Source organism: Mytilus trossulus, chromosome 11 (assembly GCF_036588685.1).
Source record: "Mytilus trossulus isolate FHL-02 chromosome 11, PNRI_Mtr1.1.1.hap1, whole genome shotgun sequence".
In the NCBI taxonomy this organism is placed as follows: Eukaryota; Metazoa; Mollusca; class Bivalvia; order Mytilida; family Mytilidae; genus Mytilus; species Mytilus trossulus.
This window is the reverse complement of record NC_086383.1, coordinates 35939732-35963301: the sequence shown is the minus strand read 5'-3', so window position 1 is coordinate 35963301 and position 23570 is coordinate 35939732. Positions and strand designations below refer to the sequence as shown.

The 23570-nt window shown below is 31.7% G+C and overlaps 2 protein-coding genes across 2 annotated transcripts; one reads left to right on the top strand and one right to left on the bottom strand.

The window, feature by feature from the left end:
- The first annotated feature begins 3818 nt into the window (after positions 1–3818).
- LOC134691037 (cathepsin B-like) lies at positions 3819–13793 on the top strand. The gene is made up of 9 exons (XM_063551227.1): positions 3819–4110; positions 6856–6984; positions 8123–8338; positions 9179–9294; positions 10111–10195; positions 10935–11082; positions 11596–11712; positions 12391–12519; positions 13614–13793. The coding sequence occupies exons 2-9, from the start codon at positions 6859–6861 to the stop codon at positions 13691–13693; spliced, it is 1017 nt and encodes a 338-aa protein (XP_063407297.1). The 5' UTR covers positions 3819–4110; positions 6856–6858; the 3' UTR covers positions 13694–13793.
- A 5570-nt stretch (positions 13794–19363) lies between these two features.
- LOC134690005 (adenosine receptor A2a-like) lies at positions 19364–20542 on the bottom strand. The gene has a single exon (XM_063549975.1). The coding sequence runs from the start codon at positions 20321–20323 to the stop codon at positions 19364–19366; it is 960 nt and encodes a 319-aa protein (XP_063406045.1). The 5' UTR covers positions 20324–20542.
- Between the last annotated feature and the right edge of the window lie 3028 nt (positions 20543–23570).

Genomic DNA, 23570 nt, shown 5'->3' with positions numbered 1-23570 from the left:
ACAATCATAGGTCTGTTGAAGGTTAGCAACCATAGGTCCGTTGAAGGTTGTCAACCAAATGTCTTGAATGTTAGCATACCTGCCAACTGTCACTTCTTGCGGGGGATTTCCCCCATGGAGGCTCTCAAATTAAAATTTTGAAAGAGCAATTTTCAACGAAACAATTAACTTTACAATGACATTCGGCTAATAAAAGTATGAAGAAGCCAAAAAACAACATTAAAATGTATTTGAAGGCTCCCTTGAAGTTTTTTTTAGGACTATGGCAGCCATTTTGAACGCAAAACCCCCAAGGGCATTTTGAAAAGTTGGCAGGTATGTGTTAGCAACTATAGTGTATATTGAAGATTATCAACCATAGGTCTCTTGAAGGTTAGCAACTAAAGGTCGGTTGAAGGTTATCAAACATAGGTCTGTTGAAGGTTAGCAACGGTTACCATAGGGCTATTGAAGGTTAGCAACTATGGGTATATTGAAGGTTAGCAACCATAGGTCTGTTGAAGGTTAGCAACCATAGGTCATTGATTATACTGTGAACTGAACTTTTTACATTCTCATCTTGTCTTAAAAGCAGGGTGAAAGATACCAGAAGGAAATTTAAACAAATGATAAAAAAAATTACTTAATACAACCCCATGACTTAAAACGAAAAATGTAACAGACAACAATTGTACACAGAACAAAACACAGAAAACTAAAGACTTAGCAACATGAACCCCACCAACAAACTGTGGGTGATATCGGGTGCTCCAGAAGGGTAAACAGGTCCTGCTCAACATGTGGCACACGTCCTGTTGCTCATGTTAGTACAAACCCGATAAGAAGTCTTATTCACTAGGTCACATTCGTGTAAAGGGACAATATTGTAATTACTTGTGATGGCGTCCGTAACATTTTACTCCCAAAGCAACCCTCTATCAAGATAGATTCATGATAAGATATACTATAAAATTGAGAATGGAAATTGGGAATATGTCAAAGAGACAACAACCCGACCAAAGAACATGCAACAGCTAAAGTCACTGATGGGTCAAAGCAGCCAGAAAATCCCGCACCTAGATAATGCGAACTTTCTTTCTTTCTTCCTGACCAGTACTTGTATATAATCAGCCTCGTATGAATAAAGAAAAAAGTCGACAAGACGAGGGACACAGATGGTTCCCACGGTAATGCTGATTGATTGTTTAAAAAACACGTCAAAAATGTTGTCAATCAACAAATCAAGCATTCTGAGATACTAGTAGGGTCCATTTCAGAGAATTTTTGTTTGAATCGGAGTGCATGGTGTTTTTTTTACAAAGTAGGATTCATCCCTCCCTGGAACAAGATTTCTACGTTGACCAATCTGTTTTTGTGTAACAAAGCAATACCTTTGTAGGCACACGAGAGTACTCTTGATTTTTCTCTCCTGTATAAGCCTGTTGTTCAGTTTTTGCATTGTTTTCGTAATCATTCTCAAGACTGTTGTTTGTTCAATGTATTTTCCTTCCTTTTGTTGTTTGCTATGATTTTGTTGGTCTCTTTTCGACTAATGAGCGTTACTTGGTTCTTTTTTGTACTTCCGCATTATGTTTATCTTTTTTTTTTCACTTTGCGTTGTTGAGTTTAATGTACGTTTTATAGTATGTACTTAACAAAAACTGAAACACTACATGTGATACTTTTACCATTAATCATTGAAAAACCTCTTCAGGATTATATTAATCACTATTAAGTTCTAACAGACAATTTGATTTCTGGCGATAACACGGGGGAAAATAATACTGGATTTTTTTATTAGCGTAAAATGAAAGATATTTTATGATTATTATTTTTTTGTTTGTTGGCTAAACCTTTATTGAAACAAACCATTTTTTTAATTCTTCGGATATTTGCACTGTATCATTTAATTAACTACAAAGTCATTATTATTTATTGCTTCCTTGTTGAAGGTTTTATAATGAAAAAAAAAAGGTTAATGTCAAATTTCATGTCTATGATTTATTTAATTCGCCAAAATGAAAGCCACTGAATTCTGCTATCACAAAATTCCACAAAAAGCCATACAGACAAAGCACATCAACAAAATGAAAGACAAGAATACAAAAAGGTATCAGTTAACAATAACGATTTATTCCGGCTTTGAAACACAAACGATTTCAGTGGCGGATCCAGAAACTATCATAAGAGGGGGCTCTGACTGACCTAATTTGAGATAGAGATTATGAGAGGGGGTCGCTATATAATCAATTAAATTTTTCCCACGACTGGATCCACCTATGGATTTATACAGACAATGCGAATGCGAAACATGTTATTCCACCATTGTCTCATATTATGTTAGGTGAGACGAGAGTTGTTGCATGCTAACAAACGAAAAATTAACCCCGCCAGATTATGTGTGTGTCTGTCCCTAGTCTAAAACCTGCAATTCAGTGGTTTTCGTTTGTTTACTATTTATTTTTCATTCATTTTTTGGTACATAAATCAGGTCGTTAATTTTCTCGTTTCAATTGTTTGTCACAATTAGTCATGTCATTTCGGGGTCTCGTATAGTTGAATATGCGGTATAGGGGTTTCTCATGGTTGAAAGCCGTACGGTAAACTATATTTGTTAATTTTACTATCATTTGGTCTCTTGTGGAGAGTTGTATCATTGTTAATCTTTATAGTAAACTGATTCAGTAGAAAATTAGTGAATGTGCTCTTAAAAAAACCCCAATATTTTCTAAATTGTATCGATTATCTATTACATCTATATACATCAGGATCAGAGACATATTTATATAAAAGACAGCGTAAAAATAAGATGTAATGCATTTTTTTTATATAAAATATAGTTATATAAATAAATTTGGTGTTTTTACTGTCTTCTGATTGGTTTGAATTATTAGTTTTATTTTCAATGTTGTCAATTTTGATGGCGACACGCCCACTCTGACGTTGTGTATTCCGATACGCTAACATGTGTACACGTACGTTGTTATTGTTAATATAAATAACGTTAAAAGTTCTTTGAGCCTTATTTTTTATAGAAATTTATTTATAATGAATGGCAATAATTTATTTTGATTTTATTGAACCATAAAACTAATTTTTGACTCTTCACATTTTACATAATCCGCTTCGCGGATTATTCAATGTGAAGAGTCAAAAACTAAATTTATGGTTCAATAAATTCAAAATAGATTATAGCCATTCATTTAATGTCAATGAAAAAATATATTATCAATATTTGGCATTAAAAAAAATATTTTATTAAAATTTCAATATTTCAATACAAAACATGTTCTCAATATTTCAATACAAAATATGTTATCAATATTTCAATACAAAATATGTTATCAATATTTACAATAACCGCAAAAATTTACCCATTACTAATACGGATTAGTAATTCATATCACTTTCCTTGCTAAAAGAAATTTAAACAACTGATAAGTTAGTATTTTTATCCATTTTAAAATGTATAGTGTAAATACAAGTTCCTGTGTTTCAACTAATTATTAGTCTTTCCCTATTCTAACTCTGTTACTATTATTTTTAAAATTTTAACTAGTACATAAAATTTAATAATAACGCAATTTTAAAAATAGACAAAAAATTTAAATGCGGTGACCCTGCAGAAGAAGAAGAAGAAGAAGAACTGCCTATTAAGGCAGACCATACCACTGGACTAAACATAGCTTCGGCTTTCTGTGCATTGATATGCCACAGATGTGCGTTTAAAACGGATTTTTTTTTTAAATTATGTAATCCCCACCCTGGTCCTTAGAGAGGAATATCAAGGTACACCTTAAATCGATACCGGTAGTTTTTATTTATTATTTCCGGTTTCACTTTCGTTTTGTTTCAAATTTCAATCAAAAGAAAAGTTTCCTACTTATTTTGTATACGTATTATGTTTTGTTAATATTGCATATTTAAGTTATACAATTCGTGTTTTCGGCAGTCTAAATTGAATGAGACGGCACAATCTAATTATATTATTCACATGTTTGGTGTCACATGACACACTTCGATGTTCCGCTAACTTGATCAGCTGACTGATGTTATAGTCTTGTGACTTACCTAATAAAAGCGTGTAAACATTATCAGAACGATACCATTGATTAGAAGATATACCAATAGGTAAGTTGACAATCAGACCATAATATGAACCAATGATTTGAATAGTATAGTAATACTATATGACTATTTATTGAATTAATTAATCATTGAAATCAATGTGTTTATATTTAAAAATGCTGTAATTGTTGCACCAAGTATATCAATATCATTGCTTGTTTACTATAACGCAGTATTGCATTATTTTGAATTTGCTTGACCATTTGACAAACACATCCAGTAATCAAAGTCACATGACAAAGTGTTCTTATCCTTTGTTAAGTTTGAAATATTTTCCACTGGACATTATAAATTGAAACATGATATATAAATTAACAGTGTACCCTGTTGCAAGCCATATCAACTGAAAATAGCAAGTATATCATGTGTATATGCTTTGTTGAACAGTTTAGATATTATGTTTAATGCTTATTTAGGTTGCAATGAATACGGATTCTGAGAAAACAAAGGGGGTGAGGGGAGTTGGTTCAGAGATGAATATTATGTGTGATGGAAAATTATTATGTATAAAAAAGGCAAATGAGCAAAAAATATAAAGAAGAGTAAAATGACCTAAAATTTGTAGGAATACATAAATGAAGGACCCCATCTAATGCCCTTAGATCTCTCTTCTGGTATACAGTCATGACTGAAATTCATGGCGAATTAAATTTCAAATAACGCTGTACTAGTTTCATTTAATATTCACATTACTACATTGCAATTTGGTATATTTTATGATTAAAAAAAGTTAACTCTTCTAAGTACAATGAAGTACATGAAGTATGAACTTTATGTATTAGCTTTGTCATGTTTGTAAATTGCTCATGAAATCAATTTAGGAAATATCTAACCAAAGATTTAATCCATTTAAAAATACCAAAACAGTAAGTGATTTTCTAGCCTGTACATGTACTTTTGGCAATTCACTCCAGTTAGTAATTAAGCCTGTTATTATTGGAGAGTATTTGTAACAAAGCAAAGTTAGTCTTGTATTATTTTTATATTAGTTTCTTGTGTACAATTTGGAAATTAGTATGGCGTTCATTATCACTGAACTAGTATATATGTTTAGGGGCCAGCTGAAGGACGCCTCCGGGTGCGAGAATTTCTCGCTACATTGAAGACCTGTTGGTGACCTTCTGCTGTTGTTTTTTATTTGGTCGGGTTGTTGTCTCTTTGACACATTCCCCATTTCCATTCTCAATTTTAAAGTCACTAGTTTTAATTTGTTAATCCATGATCCTGATGATAAACAATGAACACTTGTATGGTCTTCTATAGAATTGGACCGATACATTTTCAATAAACAAGCTGATCTGCAGTCAGATAAAAAAAATTGTATAAGGTCACTCAATTTCTCTTTATAATTTGTTTTATTTTTTACGTATCAAACCACTTGCAATGACTTAACATGCTTAATTTAGAATACATATACCATGTATACTGTATGAGTTTTGTTCAGTGTTGAAGTCTAACCAATGACCTACATGTATATATAGTTGCTTACATCTGCTTCCCATAAGACCCTGATGGATAGCTGTCTCATCAATTGACCAAAATACCCCATCTATTTTATTTAGATCTCATATTTTAAGCATGTTTGTTCCTGATAAACAAGTTTAAACTTGCTGGCTATTTTATTTAATTACATTACCAGATAATTTCAGAACTTCAGAAAATTTTGAGCTAACATATATAAAATCCGAAAAATTATATGTTCATAAAATTAAATAAAAAAATAGGATTATCAATGACATGAATGAGACAAGTATCCACTCAGGGGCGGATTCAGCCATGTTAAAAAGGGGGGGGGGGTCCCAACCCATGACAAAGGGGGGTTCCAACTATATTCCCCATTCAAATGCATTGATCGTCTAAAAAAAGGGGGGTTCCAACCCCTGGAAACCCCTCTTGGATCCGCCACTGCCACTTGAGACTAAATGTACATGTATATAATATCAAATATGCAAGTTTTGACAAACTGTTGAGTAATATCAGTGTGACTTATCACTCATAATACATGTAATAGGTCAAATATTTACAACAATCCAAAAGATAAACATGATAAAGCAGACTTGTCAAATATAGGTTATCTTCAAATCATGTGTTTAGATTCTCATGATTTGTCAATCAGCTATGATCAGCATAATCTAATCCTTGACTGTCTTCTTTCCAGGTGAAGTCAAAGTACATATAATAACTAAGGTTCAACTTCCTTTTAAGTTCTGCCTGGAAATAAACTTGTCTAAATATGACATAAAATATGTAAATATGTAAAAAAAACTTTACCATGTTTACAATGCTTTACATTCAAATTTTGACCCTATTTTCTTTTCTATTTTTCATGCTTTTGAACATGTTGAAATAAAAGTTTTTCTCATAAATCAGTTTAGCTTTTAAAAATATATAATCATTATAAATGTATGGTTAGTGCTTCTTGATTTATAATGCACTCTAATCTAAACTAATGACATCCATTGATTTCAGTTAAACTTTCAGAAAATCTTCAGAACCATATGCAAGTCAATGAATGTATGGCACAACGTTCTAATTCTTACTGATTATGTTATTCTTTGTATACGCTGGTTTAGGGGATGTAAACCATTGTCCATCCGTTGGTCGTCAACATGTCTGACAATAACTCACAAATGCTTTAATCAACATGATCAATTTGCTTGAAACTTTGACAAACATTTGACATAAAGGGAAACAATAGATCTGTTAGGTTTGATTTTTTGTATAATTTTCAATATGTTTATTTTGTAGATAATGAAGTTACTAGCAGTTCTATGTGTGCTGGTTGTGTCAGCATGGGCTGTTCCATTAACAGAGGAGATTAACTTTCTCTACAATGACATAGTTGATGCTGTCAATATGCAACAAACATCATGGAAGGTAATTATATATACAAATGTATACAGAAACTGAAATCCATGAAATCTGAACAAAGTTACTTATTTAAATGATATCAGGAAGAATAACATACAAAAGTAAAGGGTCACATGTTCATATTTTTTTTAAAGTTTAGGAAGTAATTCTTTTTATGTTACATGATAATTTATAACTGATTTGAAAGATACTATTTACACTCCTTCATCATGTTCATGTTCTTTATCTTTTTAAAAGTATCATTGTATAACATGGTTTGTATTTATAAAATTGTATTTTTATAATTGTTGAATTTTTATAATTGTTGAATACACATATTGATTTAACATGTTTATAAAGGTTAAATCAATATGTTGTGTATTCAACAATTATAAAAATTCAACAATTATAAAAAATACAATTTTATGAATACAAACCATGTTATACAATGATACATGGTCATGATGGTATAATATATTATACCATGTATACATGCACTATTTTAACATATATCTTAAGTGATAGTATCCTTCCTGTTGTTTAAGTACATATGTTTTAAAGGTCTAAACAGTCATACTTGTATCTATCTTAAAAATCACATAACAAAGAAAAAAGGGACTTCATAGCTTCAGCACCCTCCCTTCAAAGAGAACACAAAAAAGCAAAGACAAAAATAAAAATAAAATAAGAACTGTAAAAGGAAAAGGAGACAATCACAGGGGGGTCTCAACATGGGATTTTGGGTACAGGTGTGCAGCTGGAATTTTAAAAACGCCCCCATTCATATATTGAATAATTGTGAAATCCCTACCTATACATATATTTCACATCGAAATCATAACCCATTCATATATTTATCAGCTCAAATAGTACCTATATGCATATACAATCTTATTATACATCAAAATTGCACCCCATTGATATATTTGACGGATCAAAAAAGGGACCCATTCCAGCGGCACATATGTATATACCTTTATATAGGAAGAGACCCCCCCGTGGAGACAATGTTTTCTTCTTGAAGTATTTTCTTACATTTGTTTGTACTTTCATTCATTCATTTGTTTATTTCATTGATTGATTTGTTCTTTCTGCCATTGATTTGTTTGTTCTTTCATTGTTTTTTTTTCTTTCATTCATGCATTTATTCCCGCTATTATTTTAGGCTGGTGAAAACTTCGAATTCATTCCAAAACAAGACAGACTTGCTTATGTAAAGAAACTTTGTGGTGTTATGCCAACCCCAGAACACATGAAACTTCCAGTCAAAAACATCGTAGCTGCACAGGATCTTCCAGACACCTTTGATTCCAGAACACAATGGCCAAACTGTCCAACAATCAAAGAGGTCAGAGACCAAGGAGATTGTGGATCTTGCTGGGTAAGAAAATGATTACTGTGGATTCATTAATATTTGTTGGATACCAATTTTCGTGGATTTCGTGGGTATAGGAGAACCACAAATTCAAAAGTTCAACGAATTATAAGTTTACAAAAGGAAGGAGTGTAGACTTTGCCAAAACCACGAAATTAAATATCCACGAATATGTAAGTTTTCCTCAAACCACGAAAATTGGTACCCACGAAAATAAGTGAATCCACAGTAGTAAAAAGATATAAAGAAAGGAGATGTGGTATGATAGTCAATAAGACAACTATCCACCATTCATTCAAAATTCAAATTAAGTGGATGTAAGAGGTCTTATAGCCTTCTTAAATATAGAAAGACCCATGCTGAAGGGTAGACTATAAAAAAAGACGGACACGAAAAACATGAAAAATATGAAACAATTCTGTTGAGAAAGCTAAGGGTAAATTTATAACAAAACAATTATAAGTGCAAATATGACAGACATGAAACGACAATCACTGAACTACAGGCTACTGACTTTGGACAGGCACTTTAAGAATGTGGACCAGGTGAACCATATGTACAAATGTACATAAATGTTAAATATACATGAGGAAAAAAACAAAACAGAAAACTTGCCAAAAAAATTAGTTTTAAGATACATTTGTATATAGAAAGTTTATGACTTGCAAGTATTTTTTGTGAAATAAGTTGCTGGTTTATCTTATTGCGGAAGTAAGTCTTTTCATTTAACCTAAATTGTCAATAAGATGAACAGACTTCAACATGACCAAAGTAACACAAATTTCAGGATATAACGCAATAAATATGATAAAAGTATAAGGAGAATTTTTCAATTGTTTTTTTTAGGCCTTTGGTGCAGTAGAAGCTATGTCTGACAGAATCTGTATCAAATCTGCAGGAAAAGTAAATGCTCATTTGTCTGCAGAAGATATGAATGATTGTTGTAGAACTTGTGGAAACGGGTAAGAATAGTTTATACACACAAATCTGAAAATCGAAAAAACTGTTTGCCTTTAATTCTATTGATTCAGAAATTATTGCGATGTTTTTTAATAGTGCGAAAATGTTATTTATCAGGTTTGCATTAATAAATATGATTAAAACCGGCATTCATAATTTTACCACTGATATTCCTTCACAAATGTTTGCCATTGCATAAGTTAGATCCCTCATTTCCACCAGTAAGCAGTGATTCACTATTAGAAATTGCATACATCATTTTTGGAACTAACAGTATTTAAAAAAAAAAAAATTGGAAAATTTATTGTTTTTTTGTCAACTTTGTTTTTTAAGGGTACCATGAAATTTTTCACAATTTTTCGTGATTCTGATGATCATGATGATTAAGATCTTGATATAGTATATCATGTATATAATAGACTCCTGTCTATCACTGAAAACTATTTGATTCTTGTTTTTCATTGTTATTCATTTGAGATTAGTTTTTGTATCATTTACAAACAACCGCATCTCTTGTTATTCATATTTATAAAAAAGAAGACATCTATATATCCCTCCTTTTATAGAAATAATTCAAGATTATATGATTAAAGAAAAAATACTGTAAAAGAAAAAAAATAAAGTGAGAGAAGATTATTTTAAATAAAAGAATGTGTTGTCTCGCACATATTGTACAAACACAAGATAAAAGGATTTTGTTAAACTTACATCACAAAAATTACTACATTTTATTTTAAAGAAGCATAATACTTTACCTGTTTTTGCTTGACATTTTAATTTCTATCTGAAATGAATTGTTATATTTAATTTTATTTAAGATGTAATGGAGGTTTCCCTGAAGCAGCTTGGCAATACTGGGAGAAAGAAGGTCTTGTAACTGGAGGCCAATACAACACTAAACAGGTACTTTTGTACATCTAACATACCTAAATGATTTATTTTTGGATGTAACACGTCTTTTGATTGGCTGACGTTATTTTGTTATGAGCCCATAGACATAATTTAGTCATGCGACCGTGACGTCATCAACTTTTTTTCATGGTTATCTACGGTTTAAAATGGAATTTAGAATTGAATTATAAGAAATGACTGTAATATTGTTTCTGTCTATTCTAAATAACATAAAAATTGTGGTGCACCACTACAAAAGTACCTGTCATTTTTTTATTAAGACATAGACAGAAAAAATATTACAGTCATTCCTTAAATAAACTATGATGAATTTGTTTACTAAGCAGTCATTGCCATAAGCAAATGATGCAATTGTCTTTTTATCTGAAAAAATATCCCATAACTTCCCATACTTGGAAAGTAAAATCTAACATTTTTAAAAAAGAAAATTTACCTTACGTCAGTAAATATGAACAATTCACCAAACATGCCAAAGTTTCAAGTGTTATCAACAGATGGAACGACAGACAGACAATGCTAAATCAGAAAATGTCCCATAAACAGACTTATACCAAATCTGATAGTTGATATATTTTGATGTCCAAACAAATCTTATTATTTCTCAATCCAAAAAAATTGGTACATGTACCAACAAAAAAAAATTTGATTCGTCATTGTTCCTGTTATTGAATATGTATTTTATTATTGTTTGTGTATTCTTCATGCTTATTGAAAAATATTTATTTTATAGGGATGTCAGCCATACACCATTAAGGCATGTGACCATCATGTCGTTGGCAAACTTGAACCATGTGCAAAGAAAGATTCTAAGACCCCAAAATGTACTCATAAATGTGAAGCCGGTTATAATGTATCTTATACTCAAGATAAACATTTCGGTAAGTCTTTACTATTCATATGACATATAAACTTAGTGAAAATTTTTTAGCAACAAACATTTTAAATATCAGATTTAAAAAATTAATCAAATTTATAATAAATAAATTATATGTTATTTGTATTGAAACAAATGAACTATCATATGTTTTTTGGCAAACATTATTTCTTTAAATTTATAATCTCAACTTCATAAAATTTTACTTGGACAAAGTTTTTGTCAAATATTGACAAATATAATGCCTACCCATGTTAAAATGAGCATAGAACATGACATGAAGGAATTATTTCTTAAACTGAAATGGGGAATGTATCAAAAAACAATACAAGATCAAAGCAGAAAACAACCAAAGTCAGCCATTGAGTCTTCAACACAGCAAGAAAATGGTCCTCTTAAGCTTATGATGTCTTGGGAAATTACACATTTTTAAAGGTCATTTATAAGCAGTATCATGCAAAATATAATTTAAAGATATTATTAAGGTTTCATGATATTTAATTTTGTTTCATTTAAGGTATGTCTGCTTATGCTGTCAAAAGAGAGGAGACACAAATTATGACAGAAATTATGACTAATGGTCCAGTAGAGGGCGCTTTCACAGTATATGCTGATTTCCCAACTTACAAATCAGGTAATTGACAGTTAGTGTTCATGGATTAGTTATTACCAGCTGTTCTCCAAAAAAAAAAATCGCCTACCTTGAAATGTTAATAACGTGCTTGCAACTTATTATAGTCTCAGTATTTATTCCTGCCTTAGTCAATGCATCAGTGTTTTTAATTAAAAATATTTCATTACAGCCTTGTTTAGTTGAAACTTGTATATGCAAAAATATCATGAAAATTTATTGATAAAACATTAAAATAGGAGACTGCTATAAAATATCTAAAAAAGATCTTGAATATATTCATGATGAAAAATAGGAATGATATACACCACATTCATTTAAGTTTAGTCCTGAAATAATTTATATATTGACAAGATGTTTGAACCCTTTTTATCAATTTAATCCTTTTTTGATAGTAATTTTGTATTCAATATAAAAACTAGTCATGCTAGTGTGGAAAAGGTAAAATCGACTTGAAGACAAACAAGTCCACAAAACATGACATAGAATACTAAGACATAGTAACAAGAACACTACCAAAATCATTGGTTCTATAGATGGATAAGCAGGTCCTGTTCCACATGTGGCTACAGTCAAACTAATCCTACAAAATTTGTTGATTAATGAAATCAGATTAATGCATTTTTTCCTGTTTCTAAATGTTTAGCAACAATCAATTAATCATTTAATTATTTTGTCAAGGTGTATACAAGCATACAACAGGAAGTGCTCTAGGAGGCCATGCCATTAAACTTATTGGATGGGGAACAGAGAATGGTGATAAATACTGGCTGGTTGCCAACTCATGGAACCAAGACTGGGGAAGTGCAGGTTTGTGCAATATTAAGATTATCTTTGCTTAAATATTGTATTTTGTTTCATCATGGGGAACTAAAAACAATGAGTAGGGTTAAGAAAATTTGTCCCCCTCAACTTCATCCATCTGGCAGTAACGAGAGGTGTTTGTTTGGCTTATGAAATGTACAAGTATGCAGCTCAGTGAGTTGTCACATGTAATAACAGTGTCATATAAAAAAAAAGAAGATGTGGTATGATTGCCAATGAGACAACTATCCACAAAAGACCAAAAAAAGACACAGACATTAAAACAACTATAGGTCACCGTACAGCCTTCAACAATGAGCAAAGCCCATTACGCATAGTCAGCTATAAAAGGCTCGGATAAGACAATGTAAAACTATTAAAAAAAATCATGTTCTCTCATGATCAAGAACAGCAATAAAAATGTTGTTCGATTGATTTATCAGTACAATATTTACCAGTTTTCAATTTCGTATTTACATGGAATATCAGTTTTCAATTTACTGTATATTTACTGTTTATATTTATTGTTTAATGATTCTAAATGTTTAACATGACTAAGGTTTTACTACTCAAAACATAAATTTACATGGTTGTGTTTGCCAGAAGTTTTCACTTTTTGTTATTTGTCTGATGTAGCTAATCATTTACTTGGTATCTATCAGGGCTGATACTATCAGGGCTGATAATCAAAAAGTCCTAATATGGTACATATAATTCTCCTAAAATATGACCTTCACATTCTCATTATGTGTACATTACAAAATCTTATAATTTTTTTAAATTTAGAATACAAAGAGGGAAGCAAATTGTCATTGGCTGACTGAAAAATTGTTGCCTCTTGAAAATGAGACTTAATAGTTTATACCCTTGAGGAGCACCTGAGATCACAAATAGTTTGTTTGGGGTTCATGTTGCTTAGTCTTAGTTTTCTATGCTTTGTCTTCTGTACTATTATTTGTCTGTTTGTCTTTTTTTATATTTAACCATTATTTTGTCAGTTTATTTTCAATCTATAAGTTTGACAGTTCATCTGGTATCTTTTGTCCCTTCTTTTATAATGTGTGTTGTTTTCTAAAAAAATCATAATTTTCTATTTACAGGTTTCTTCAAGATTCTTAGAGGTAATGATGAATGTGGTATTGAATCTGGTATTGTAGGAGGAGAACCAAAAATGAGCTAAAAAATAAAAACAGAATAATTAGACCTTTTTTATAATTTGTTAAAATTACATACATTTATATGAAATAATATATTTTTGTAATTAAAATTAATGTTTTGAATTATGTTGTTATTGTTATAATGAATTCAATGGTCAACATCAACCAATATTGGTAACTGAAGGTAACAAGCACTGGAGATGGCAATTAAGAATGACTTTCCAGTTATTTGCATATATCATATTGTTCACCCAATAAAGTATGTAGTTTATTGGCATAACAGTACAGGGAGATAACTCTGTAAAATTCAGCTGAATGTTTTAATCTTTTTCAACTGTTAAGGAAATAGTAAGCTTCATAATCAAAATAAGTATTTGTCAAACTACTACATAGCAAATGAAAATTAATTTTAGTCAAGATGTGTGGTACCACCTTAATTGTATTTAAAAGTGCCCAAAATTTGTTCCATTATTTGCATAAATAGTAACATGCCTTCAATTAAGTTTTGTGGGTACATTTCTTACATTTGATATTAGTGAAAATCAAAGATGTCTGTCATTGATGACCTTAGTAGTGCTTAGCCTAGTGACAACTAAATGTTTGCATTGGTTAAACAATGTGTGCATATTATCATATAGATGGAAAGCAATTATTACTTATGAGTTATTAAACTGATCAAAGTCCAAAGATGGTTATATTTTAGAATATATCCTCCTTTGACAGTCATGAATTTGATGATCTTTTCATTCAGACGAGGACCAGTCACTGTTTCTGTGATTTTGAACTGATCTATTGTCCAAAGTATTTTTTTTTATATTAATCTATTCCTGTCAAGAAACTGACATCCCTCAAAGCTATTGGCGAAGTTATTTCTCATGAAAGATTTGATAAATTCAATTGGAATACATAATATGGTCCTTATTGTTTTTTCTATTTTGAGCCAAATATATAAGCCCTAAGTGACTTATTAAACAAAGGTTATTTCCCGTGAAGAATGTTGACTTCCTGAAAGGATATGAGTAAACACTTTATATAATCCAACGTTCAAGTGATTATTTTTATTTAAAAAATATCCTGTCAGGTGGTTCTCTCTGAAAACTAATTTTAGCTGTCTACACATTTAAGAAGTCTTTTTTTATTAAAGCTTGACTGTTTGATCACCAGATAATACATTTGAAAAGATGTAAGAAACTACTTCACTTTACAACCAACTGCTTTGTGACGGCTGCAGTGCAAGCGATTTGGTGTCACGATATCACAGTAGCATGGGTTCGAATCCCGGCGAGGGAAGAACCAAAAATTTGTGAAAGCAAATTTACAGATCTAACAGAAAAGCGACACTGAATTATATAGAAACATGTAAAAAAAAGACCCATCTAGACCCTCGATTGTAAATTTTGACCTATTTGGTTTTGTTCTTTCCGCACAATCAACACAATAACATGTTTACACTTAAGCACACATAACCACGTTCCTATATTGACTTTCATTTTTGAACTTCCAAGATATATTAATTACAACGATGATAGCACAAAGAAGGTTATTTGAATACTAAAAGTGGCTTCAATACTCTTACATGTACATGTATCTGTATCCCCATATTCCGTAAACTTAACTTTCTTTTCAACGTTAGGATTATATAGTTTCCGAACAAAACAATATACAGTTCACAACCACACATAACTATTTAGTATGGTATACGAACACCATTTTTTTCCTGAGGATCATGGAGTTTTACTCTTTACGAACTATTTTCTTCATCTTTAGATTAAACTTTTTATGTTTTTGACATAACATAACAAGGCACTTTACATGAAAATTCTGCGTTGTGTTTCTGCTAATTTAATAGACTCTCGTTTGTTTTGACTATTTTATTTATTGTGTCTATTTATTTAACGCATCAATGTAAATATAACGGAATTTGATGAGACTGTCATTAAAGTGAGAGGGTTAGCGCTATAGAACCCGGTTTAATCCACCATTTTCTACATTTGAAAATGCCTGTACCAAGTCAGGAAAATTACAGTTCTTGTCCATTCATTTTTGATGCGTTTTGTTATTTGATTTTGCCATGTGATTATGGACTTTCTGAACTGATTTTCCTCTAAGTTCAGTATTTTTGTGATTTTACTTTTTGTGTTGTTTTCTTCTTTACGTTTAAAATCAAAGAGATAATTTATTTCCGCCTTCACTAGTAAAGGGTGTGACAGATTTTTTTATCTGTCATAGACTGTTGATGGATTGATCAATCATGTATTAGGAACTAATTGTTAAACACATTTTATTCTGCATAGCAACGACTGATTATTCTCATACATCATTATTCAGATACGGACAGGTCCATAGAAGAAACATGATACCCATATAAAATGTAAAATAACAAAAAAAAAACGAACTCAAAAGAATAAGCACATGTTCCTTATCAAACGGCAAAACCAACATAAAAATGATTAGATAAAAAGCGGTCAAATTCCTGAAAAAGTAAATTCACAAAAATACTGAACTTCGAGGAAAATTCCAAACGGAAAGTCCTTAATCAAACGATAAACCAAAAACCAAAAAAGTCCCTAACAAAACAGGAAAACCAAAAGCTCAAGTACATCAATTGAATGGATAAATAAATGCAACAGTAGTATACCACTGTTCGAAATTCATAAGTCGATATAGAAAAAACAAACCTGGGTAACAAACTAAAACTGAGGGAAACGCAACAGCATCAGCATATAAGAGAACTACGACACAGTAAAAAACCCACACAACACTAAAATCTTACACACACAGAAACGAACTATAATATAGCAATGGCCATTTCCCTGACTTGGAACAAGCATTTTAAAATAAAAATGGAGAGTTGAACCTGGTTTTGTGGCATGCCAAACCTCCTGCTTTAATGGCAATGTTAACTATAACATTAAAATGTCAATATTACATGACAGGACTAAAATACAAATAAATGAGAGAAAAAAATACAAATAAATGAGAGAAAATAGGACAGAGAAACAAACGAATAAAGCCAACAAATGTACCAGGTTAAAACTTTAATACACCAGACGTGCGCCACGTCCACACAAGACAAACCAATGACGCTAAGTTTGAAAGCCAAAACAAGGACACAGTTGAAAAGCTCTGAGGACCAAAAGTCCCGAAACAAAATGTAACCAATACAACTGGGACAAGAACATCCACATTATTTAGAATTTAGAATAGTTCATACTTTTGTGAACATTAAATTTTATATAATGACTATGCAATAGATCTACATGATTAAACTGAAGTGGTGACTAGCTACAAAATAATAGCGGACACATTACAAAAATACACAGCCGTGTTAGCTAAAACCCAGTGTAAGGCTCAAAATGACGTCAAATTTGAATTTGTGAAACAAGTTCCCAAGAATTACAAATATAACGTCTTACCTATATAGATGAATTTTGGAAGGAAAAGTACCGTGACACGTCTTATAGCAATGCAAATTCAACAACTGTCATACTCCTGATTTTGTACAGGTATTTTATTATGTAGACTTTGTGATAAAGTAAAGTTCCAACTACGTCAGGTGAACATGGTAACGATGACCTTGTATTTATTCTGCTATTCTAAGTCCCTTTTTGACTACATAGATCGTCAGGCATTTATACATCATCTTTTTCCGAATGTGCCATCACCGGACGAGATTTATCAACGAATTTGTTCTAACACGAGCAACGTGATGGGTGTCACATGTAAGTTTTTGAGGTAAACATTTGTGATGCATCGTATGCAAGATGTATCATTGTTGAATACTGTTTTTTTTTCAAACTAAAAAAAGGCTTTCCATGTACAAAACAATTTTATTTCGTATTCTGTCAAGATAAGGGGTTTAATCAATGTAATCAAGCATGGCATTGAAAAACTTTTAAAATAAAAAAAAGGACACCGACGCACAACAAAACAATACACAGAACAAACAAAAATGACTAAACGACCTCTACCCAAACCACCAGAATTTGATAACGGTCACAAGAAGGAGTTATTAGTCCCTGTTGCACTAGTGATGAAAATCCGGTTGCAATTCGTTGATAATGCACAACTAATGACGCGATATCACCAGTTGTTGATGGGACTATCTCTTATATAACCCTAAAATAGTACCTAATTCATAAATCATGATTGACACGTTGTAATAAGTCAACTTATGCAACCGAATGCAATATTTAGAAGGTGGAAATTTATAAGATGCATGATAAAAAAATCTGGTAAAATCAGGTTGCATTCGTAAAAAGAAAATAACACTTTATTATCTGGATTCGTCGGAGCAGGATTATTATTCACAGTCATTTTTGTTGATTCAAGCACCATGTTTTATATTGATGAAACGCGCATTTTTCTAATCCCATTTTAAGCCTTGTACAATCGACGAATTTTAAATGACATAAGCAAAAGCAAAGGAAAAAGTTGATGATTTAACAGTATGCACGTAAATTGATTATATTTTCATGTTTTCCTTAGATATTTCAACGTTTTTGAAGCCGCTACAGTACACGTATCGTAGAAGAAGAAAAGAACCTTTCACGTCTTTTTTGTGTTGCCTTTAATTAAAAGTATACTATACAGTTAACAATGATTATGAATTAGAAAACTAGTCCTTTGTTTATAACATATCACCTCTATTTGTGTTGCCTTTCATTAGCATCAATTGAAAACCAGTCCTTGGTATATAATCTATCACCTCATTTGTGTTGCTTTTGATGAATAGTAAACTAAAAAGAGCACGTATTTGTTAACTAGTCCTTTGTATATTACCTATCACTTCTATTTGTGTTAACTTTGATTAACAGTAATCTAAATAGTAAACAATGATTATTAATTTGAAAAAAGTCCTTTGTACATAACATATCACCTCCATTTGTGTTGCCTTTGATTATACAGTAAACTAAACAGAAAACTATGATTATAAATTTGAAAAAAGTGTTTTGTACATAACCTATCACCTCCATTTGTGTTGCCTTTGATTATACGGTAAACTAAACTGAAAACAATGAACATGAATTTAAAAATTAGTCATTTGTTTATAACCTATCACATACACATGATATGTTTGTGTTGCCGTTGATGAACAGTTTACTTAACAAAAACAATGATCATGAATTTGAAAACTAGTCTTTTGTTTACAACATATCACTGTTATTTGAGTTGCTTTTGATTAACAGTAAACTTAACAGAAAACCATGATCATGATTTTACAAACTAGTTCTTTATATATTACGGAATTTGATGAGACTGTCATCAAAGTGAGAGGGTAAGCGCTACAAAACCAGGTTAAATCCACCATTTTCTACATTTGAAAATGACTGTACCAAGTCAGAAATATGACAGTTCTTGTCCATTCGTTTTTAATGCGTTTCGTTATTTGATTTTGCCATGTGATTATGGACTTTCCGAATTGATTTTCCTCTAATTTCAGTATTTTTGTGATCTTACTTTTTACCTGTTACCTTTATTTGTCTTGCCTTCTATTAGCAAATGGAAACCCCAAAAAGTACCCCAAACGCACAGACATTGGATTAATTGTTAAAACCAATAAATAATAAATACATTGTACGTAAAAAGTGTATTTCATAACTACAAAATTGCACTTTTATGTTACTCAGTCATTCTCGTTCAAAGTTCCAGTATTTTATAGATGTAGTCTTTTCCATTTGAACATTGTTGAATTACATATTGGTTTCTGCTGTCTTTCGCTCTGTCATTGAGACAGCAGTAGTAGCCGTAATAAAAGGTGCTATTTCGTTCCTTTTTTGTTTACTGCAAATTGCAATGAAGGAGTTTCTGAGATCCCTATTACCTATCCCATAAATCAAAGGATTGACAGTGGAATTAAAATAAGCGATAAATATTGCTGGTGTATAATAGCTGGCTATCTGCCCAGATATACATTCATCTATAACAGATACACTAAACGGAGCCCATGACAATACAAAGTACATCACTGTCATTACTAAAACAATTAGTGCCTTTAATTCCGACGATTTAAAAATCTTACCCTTTTGTTTCGGGATCCGAATTTTCCTCAATTCTTTTGCATGTCTGTACGCAATTTTCATAATCACCGAATAAAGAATGACCATGAAGACACAGATCACACCAATCATGCCCAGTACAGTATTTAAGTATGGACACGGTAGCATGTCTAAGGTAGCACATGTGCTATCCGTGGTGTTAGTCGATTCCATGTTTTGGTGTATCCCCATAAACGGTAGCAGACTCACAGTAAAGGGAAACAACCACGTTAAACCAATTAAGATTACTGCGCGGGATCTAGTAGCTATACTGTGATAATGCAGAGGGTACACAATCTTAACAAATCTTTCAATTGCAACCAACAACAGATGGACGATAGAAACAAGTGGCACGAAAATCATTACTACTTGATGGGCTAAGCATCCATATCCAATAACGTCAAAATCTGGCAACAAATGATGCATCATTTCCATAGGAGATACTATAAACCCTAATAAGAAATCACTTGTAGCCAAACTCACAATGATAACATTTGATATTGTTCTGAAATTCCTGTTTCGAAGAATAATCCATATTAAGGTTGCATTGGCCGCACACGATGTTGTTCCTAGTATAATAAAGGATATATACATATACGGTAAGGTCTTAACCATTTTCCCTGTTGGTGCTGTACACACACGCTCTTTAGAAATTCATCAACATTTCAATATTTTTAAAGTATTTTGAGAACTTCAGAATACCCAACACTAACATGGGTATCACTAGTTGCTAAGAGTTTTATGATAGTTTCAAATGCATGTTATATATGTTAACATTGCTGATTTACGTTATCAAGAAGTGAACCACTCAATTATGTTATTTGAAAGCATTTATGAACGACGAACTATCTGAATATTATAACAAAAATGTTCTTGATGATGATAATAAAAGCATTAATATCTCAAAATCACGTGACAAATCCTTAATTAGCTACATCAGCAGATTATTCTTTTGTATTGGACGTTTTAATTACGGTCCCTTATTTAACCGTTGGCTTACGATGTATTAATATCAACTGTTATGGCTAATCATATATAAGTAATGAAATTCTACTGTATCAGGTGAATAGAGAAAATTAACAACAAATATGTCAAATCATTGAAGTTATTAAATCAGAACCTACCTAACAAAGGAAATGTAGGTAGCGTTATATATGTAACATCATTAGGTAGATAAACAATTGCTTGCATTGTACAAAGTCATCTTCAAACTACTTGATATCAAACAATCAGCCAGCTAACTGTTAGAGTACCATGATTACAATTTTAATATGCCAGACGCGCGTTTCGTCTACATCAGATTCATCAGTGACGCTCAGATTAAAATAGTTATAAAGCCAAACAGTTAAAAGTTGAAAAGCATTGAGGATCCAAAATTCCATTAAAAAGTGCAAAATACGACTACGGTAATCTATGCATGGGATAAGAAAATCCTTAGTATTTCGAAAAAAAATCATACTTTTGTAAACGGGAAATTAAAAAAAATGACCAAAATAAGTGATATTCATGTCAACACCGAAGTGCTGACTACTGAACTGGTGATACCCTCGGGGACGAAACGTCCACCAGCAGTGGCATCGACCCAGTGATTTTAACAGTTATAAAAGGTACCATAGTGATAATTTAATACACCAGACGCACGTATTAGATAATTGTACTTGTAGGGAAGGTAGTTTCACATCCTTTAGTAGAACAACAATCATGACATTTTTATAGCTGTTCTGTATAAATCTTTGTTTTTGCATCTCTATACTTACGTCTGTTTACTGTAGTAACAATATTGACCAAGCAGGATGAATAATAGATTACTAGAGTTGGCAAGTAGTCCTAACTTTATTCGTTATTTCACAATGAATCTGAAATGTTTTATTGACTCTGCTAAACCATGTACTATAAGTAAAAACAGCAGGTAACATATTTCGTGCATTCAAGGCGCTTTTCTAGGATAATATTCATATGGAACAAAGTCTAATATTTGAAAGGCAAGGATGTGTAATATAAGAAACCGAAACAGTTGAAAAGATTTCCGACCAAGATGCACTTGAAAATTGCTAAAATCCACCCAAGGTCAGATTTGCATTAGGGAGAAGAAATCTTAGTTTCTTCATAATTTCAAAATTTATAAACAGACAATTTTAGAAAAAAAATTAAAAGATTATGTCAGTTCCGAATTACTGACTACTGAGCTGATGATACCCTCGGATAACGTAATGAGATTTACAATATCAACATACATATAAAATGGTTATTGAATTGGGAAGAAAGTCCGTTGAAGAAAGAACGCTTTTTAAACAGCGTCATTGGCGTCAAAGGGTTGTTAGAAATTAATAAGCTATATAATACAAAATGACGTTGGAGGTAACGCATCTGCCAGGATATCATGTTAACAGATCAGTTCCGATTCTCAGATGTAGTGCTGGATACAGAAGACGGCCATATCGCATTCAAGGACAAATCCACCGAAAGAAACAGCACAATGATTGTATTTAACCCACACACAGGATCCCGGAGACAACAATAAGACTTTGATTGGAATCTACGGTTTGTGCTTGTGGTAACTGAAAGAGGCGTTCACTTTTAGATTCCGCAAACTGGTATTCCGGATAATGACTTTTATGTGTCCATATTTGGTTCAGACACTGTCTTTGTTTGCGTGTTTTTTGTAACCATGGTTATTGTCAAACGTAGACAGTAAAAACATACGTCTGTCATCTACTGTTTATTGTTTTTTACAAAACGGTACATTATTCTGTTTGATAAAAGTGTTGCATTTTTTCATCAACTAGATTCTGATTTTGTTTTCGGATTTTTACCTTTAACATTGCTTGAAAATTATATTTCTCCTTTAAAATATTTACAAGGTAATTGACATGGCATTGAACTAATATATATTCACATAATAAACCATCACACGCATGGGCTAATCACCCCAATAGTTAGTTTCGCAAATAATTTTCTGATTTTGTCCGATTTTGGTATCAAAACCATTCCTTTTCAAAGCTTACAGTTTAATTGATTTTTATATATAAAGATCATCAATTGATTTCTGTGTCTCTTAAAGTATCTTTTCAAAGACAGTTTAAGCAAGATATAGGAAATTATTTAATGGCTATAAAAGCATAATGAATGTATCACGCAAATTTTTAAGAAATAAAGGTTAAACATTAGAAATTTCCAGATTTTTTAATATATCATATCATCGTCTAAATAATTTCAATCATAAAACTGTTGACAGGTGATTGAATATTACTCTCCTGATGTCTAGTGTCAAATTGTTCATGAATATTCAATAAAAAATGATCACACGAGGTAGGTTTTGCAGAAATGTTCGACACGGAATGCAGTCATCTCCTATTTGAAAATATGTATTGATTGTATAAGGACTAAATTATATCTTGCAAAACATCAGGTACGTACCCACACATGATTGATGTAAGTATACCTTGAGATATATAGAACGTGGTGGTATCCCTAAAAGAGGAATCGTACTTAACGTCCAAATTTGGAAGGACGTGGATGCGTACTTATACATCACGTTCAACAAAACTGATTCCACTGGCGCTGTGTATCTGTCCTTTATCAGTTTTGCTTTGACATACAAACTTGACAGCAAGGGTGGCTGAAAACCCCATATGTTGCAATTGGCCGTTATGGAATAACTGTTTCACAAATGAGAACGGGTATACCAGAGGGACAGTCAAACTCATAAATCGAAAATAAACTGACAACGCCTGGCTAAATACGAAAGAAGACAAAAAGACAAACAACAGAACATGAAAGGGAAGGGGATTGTAGTTACTACGTAAGGAAGATATCCAATATCATTTGGGAAACGATTATTCCATAACGGTCAACAATCTCG

Bases quoted from the DNA above. Each gene is read 5' to 3' on its own strand.
- LOC134690005 (XM_063549975.1), bottom strand. From the start codon at position 20,323: ATGGTTAAGACCTTACCGTATATGTATATATCCTTTATTATACTAGGA.
- LOC134691037 (XM_063551227.1), top strand. From the start codon at position 6,859: ATGAAGTTACTAGCAGTTCTATGTGTGCTGGTTGTGTCAGCATGGGCT. The intron at 10,196-10,934 runs GTACTTTTGTAC...TTTATTTTATAG, and splicing joins GCCAATACAACACTAAACAG to GGATGTCAGCCATACACCAT. The intron at 11,083-11,595 runs GTAAGTCTTTAC...GTTTCATTTAAG, and splicing joins TACTCAAGATAAACATTTCG to GTATGTCTGCTTATGCTGTC.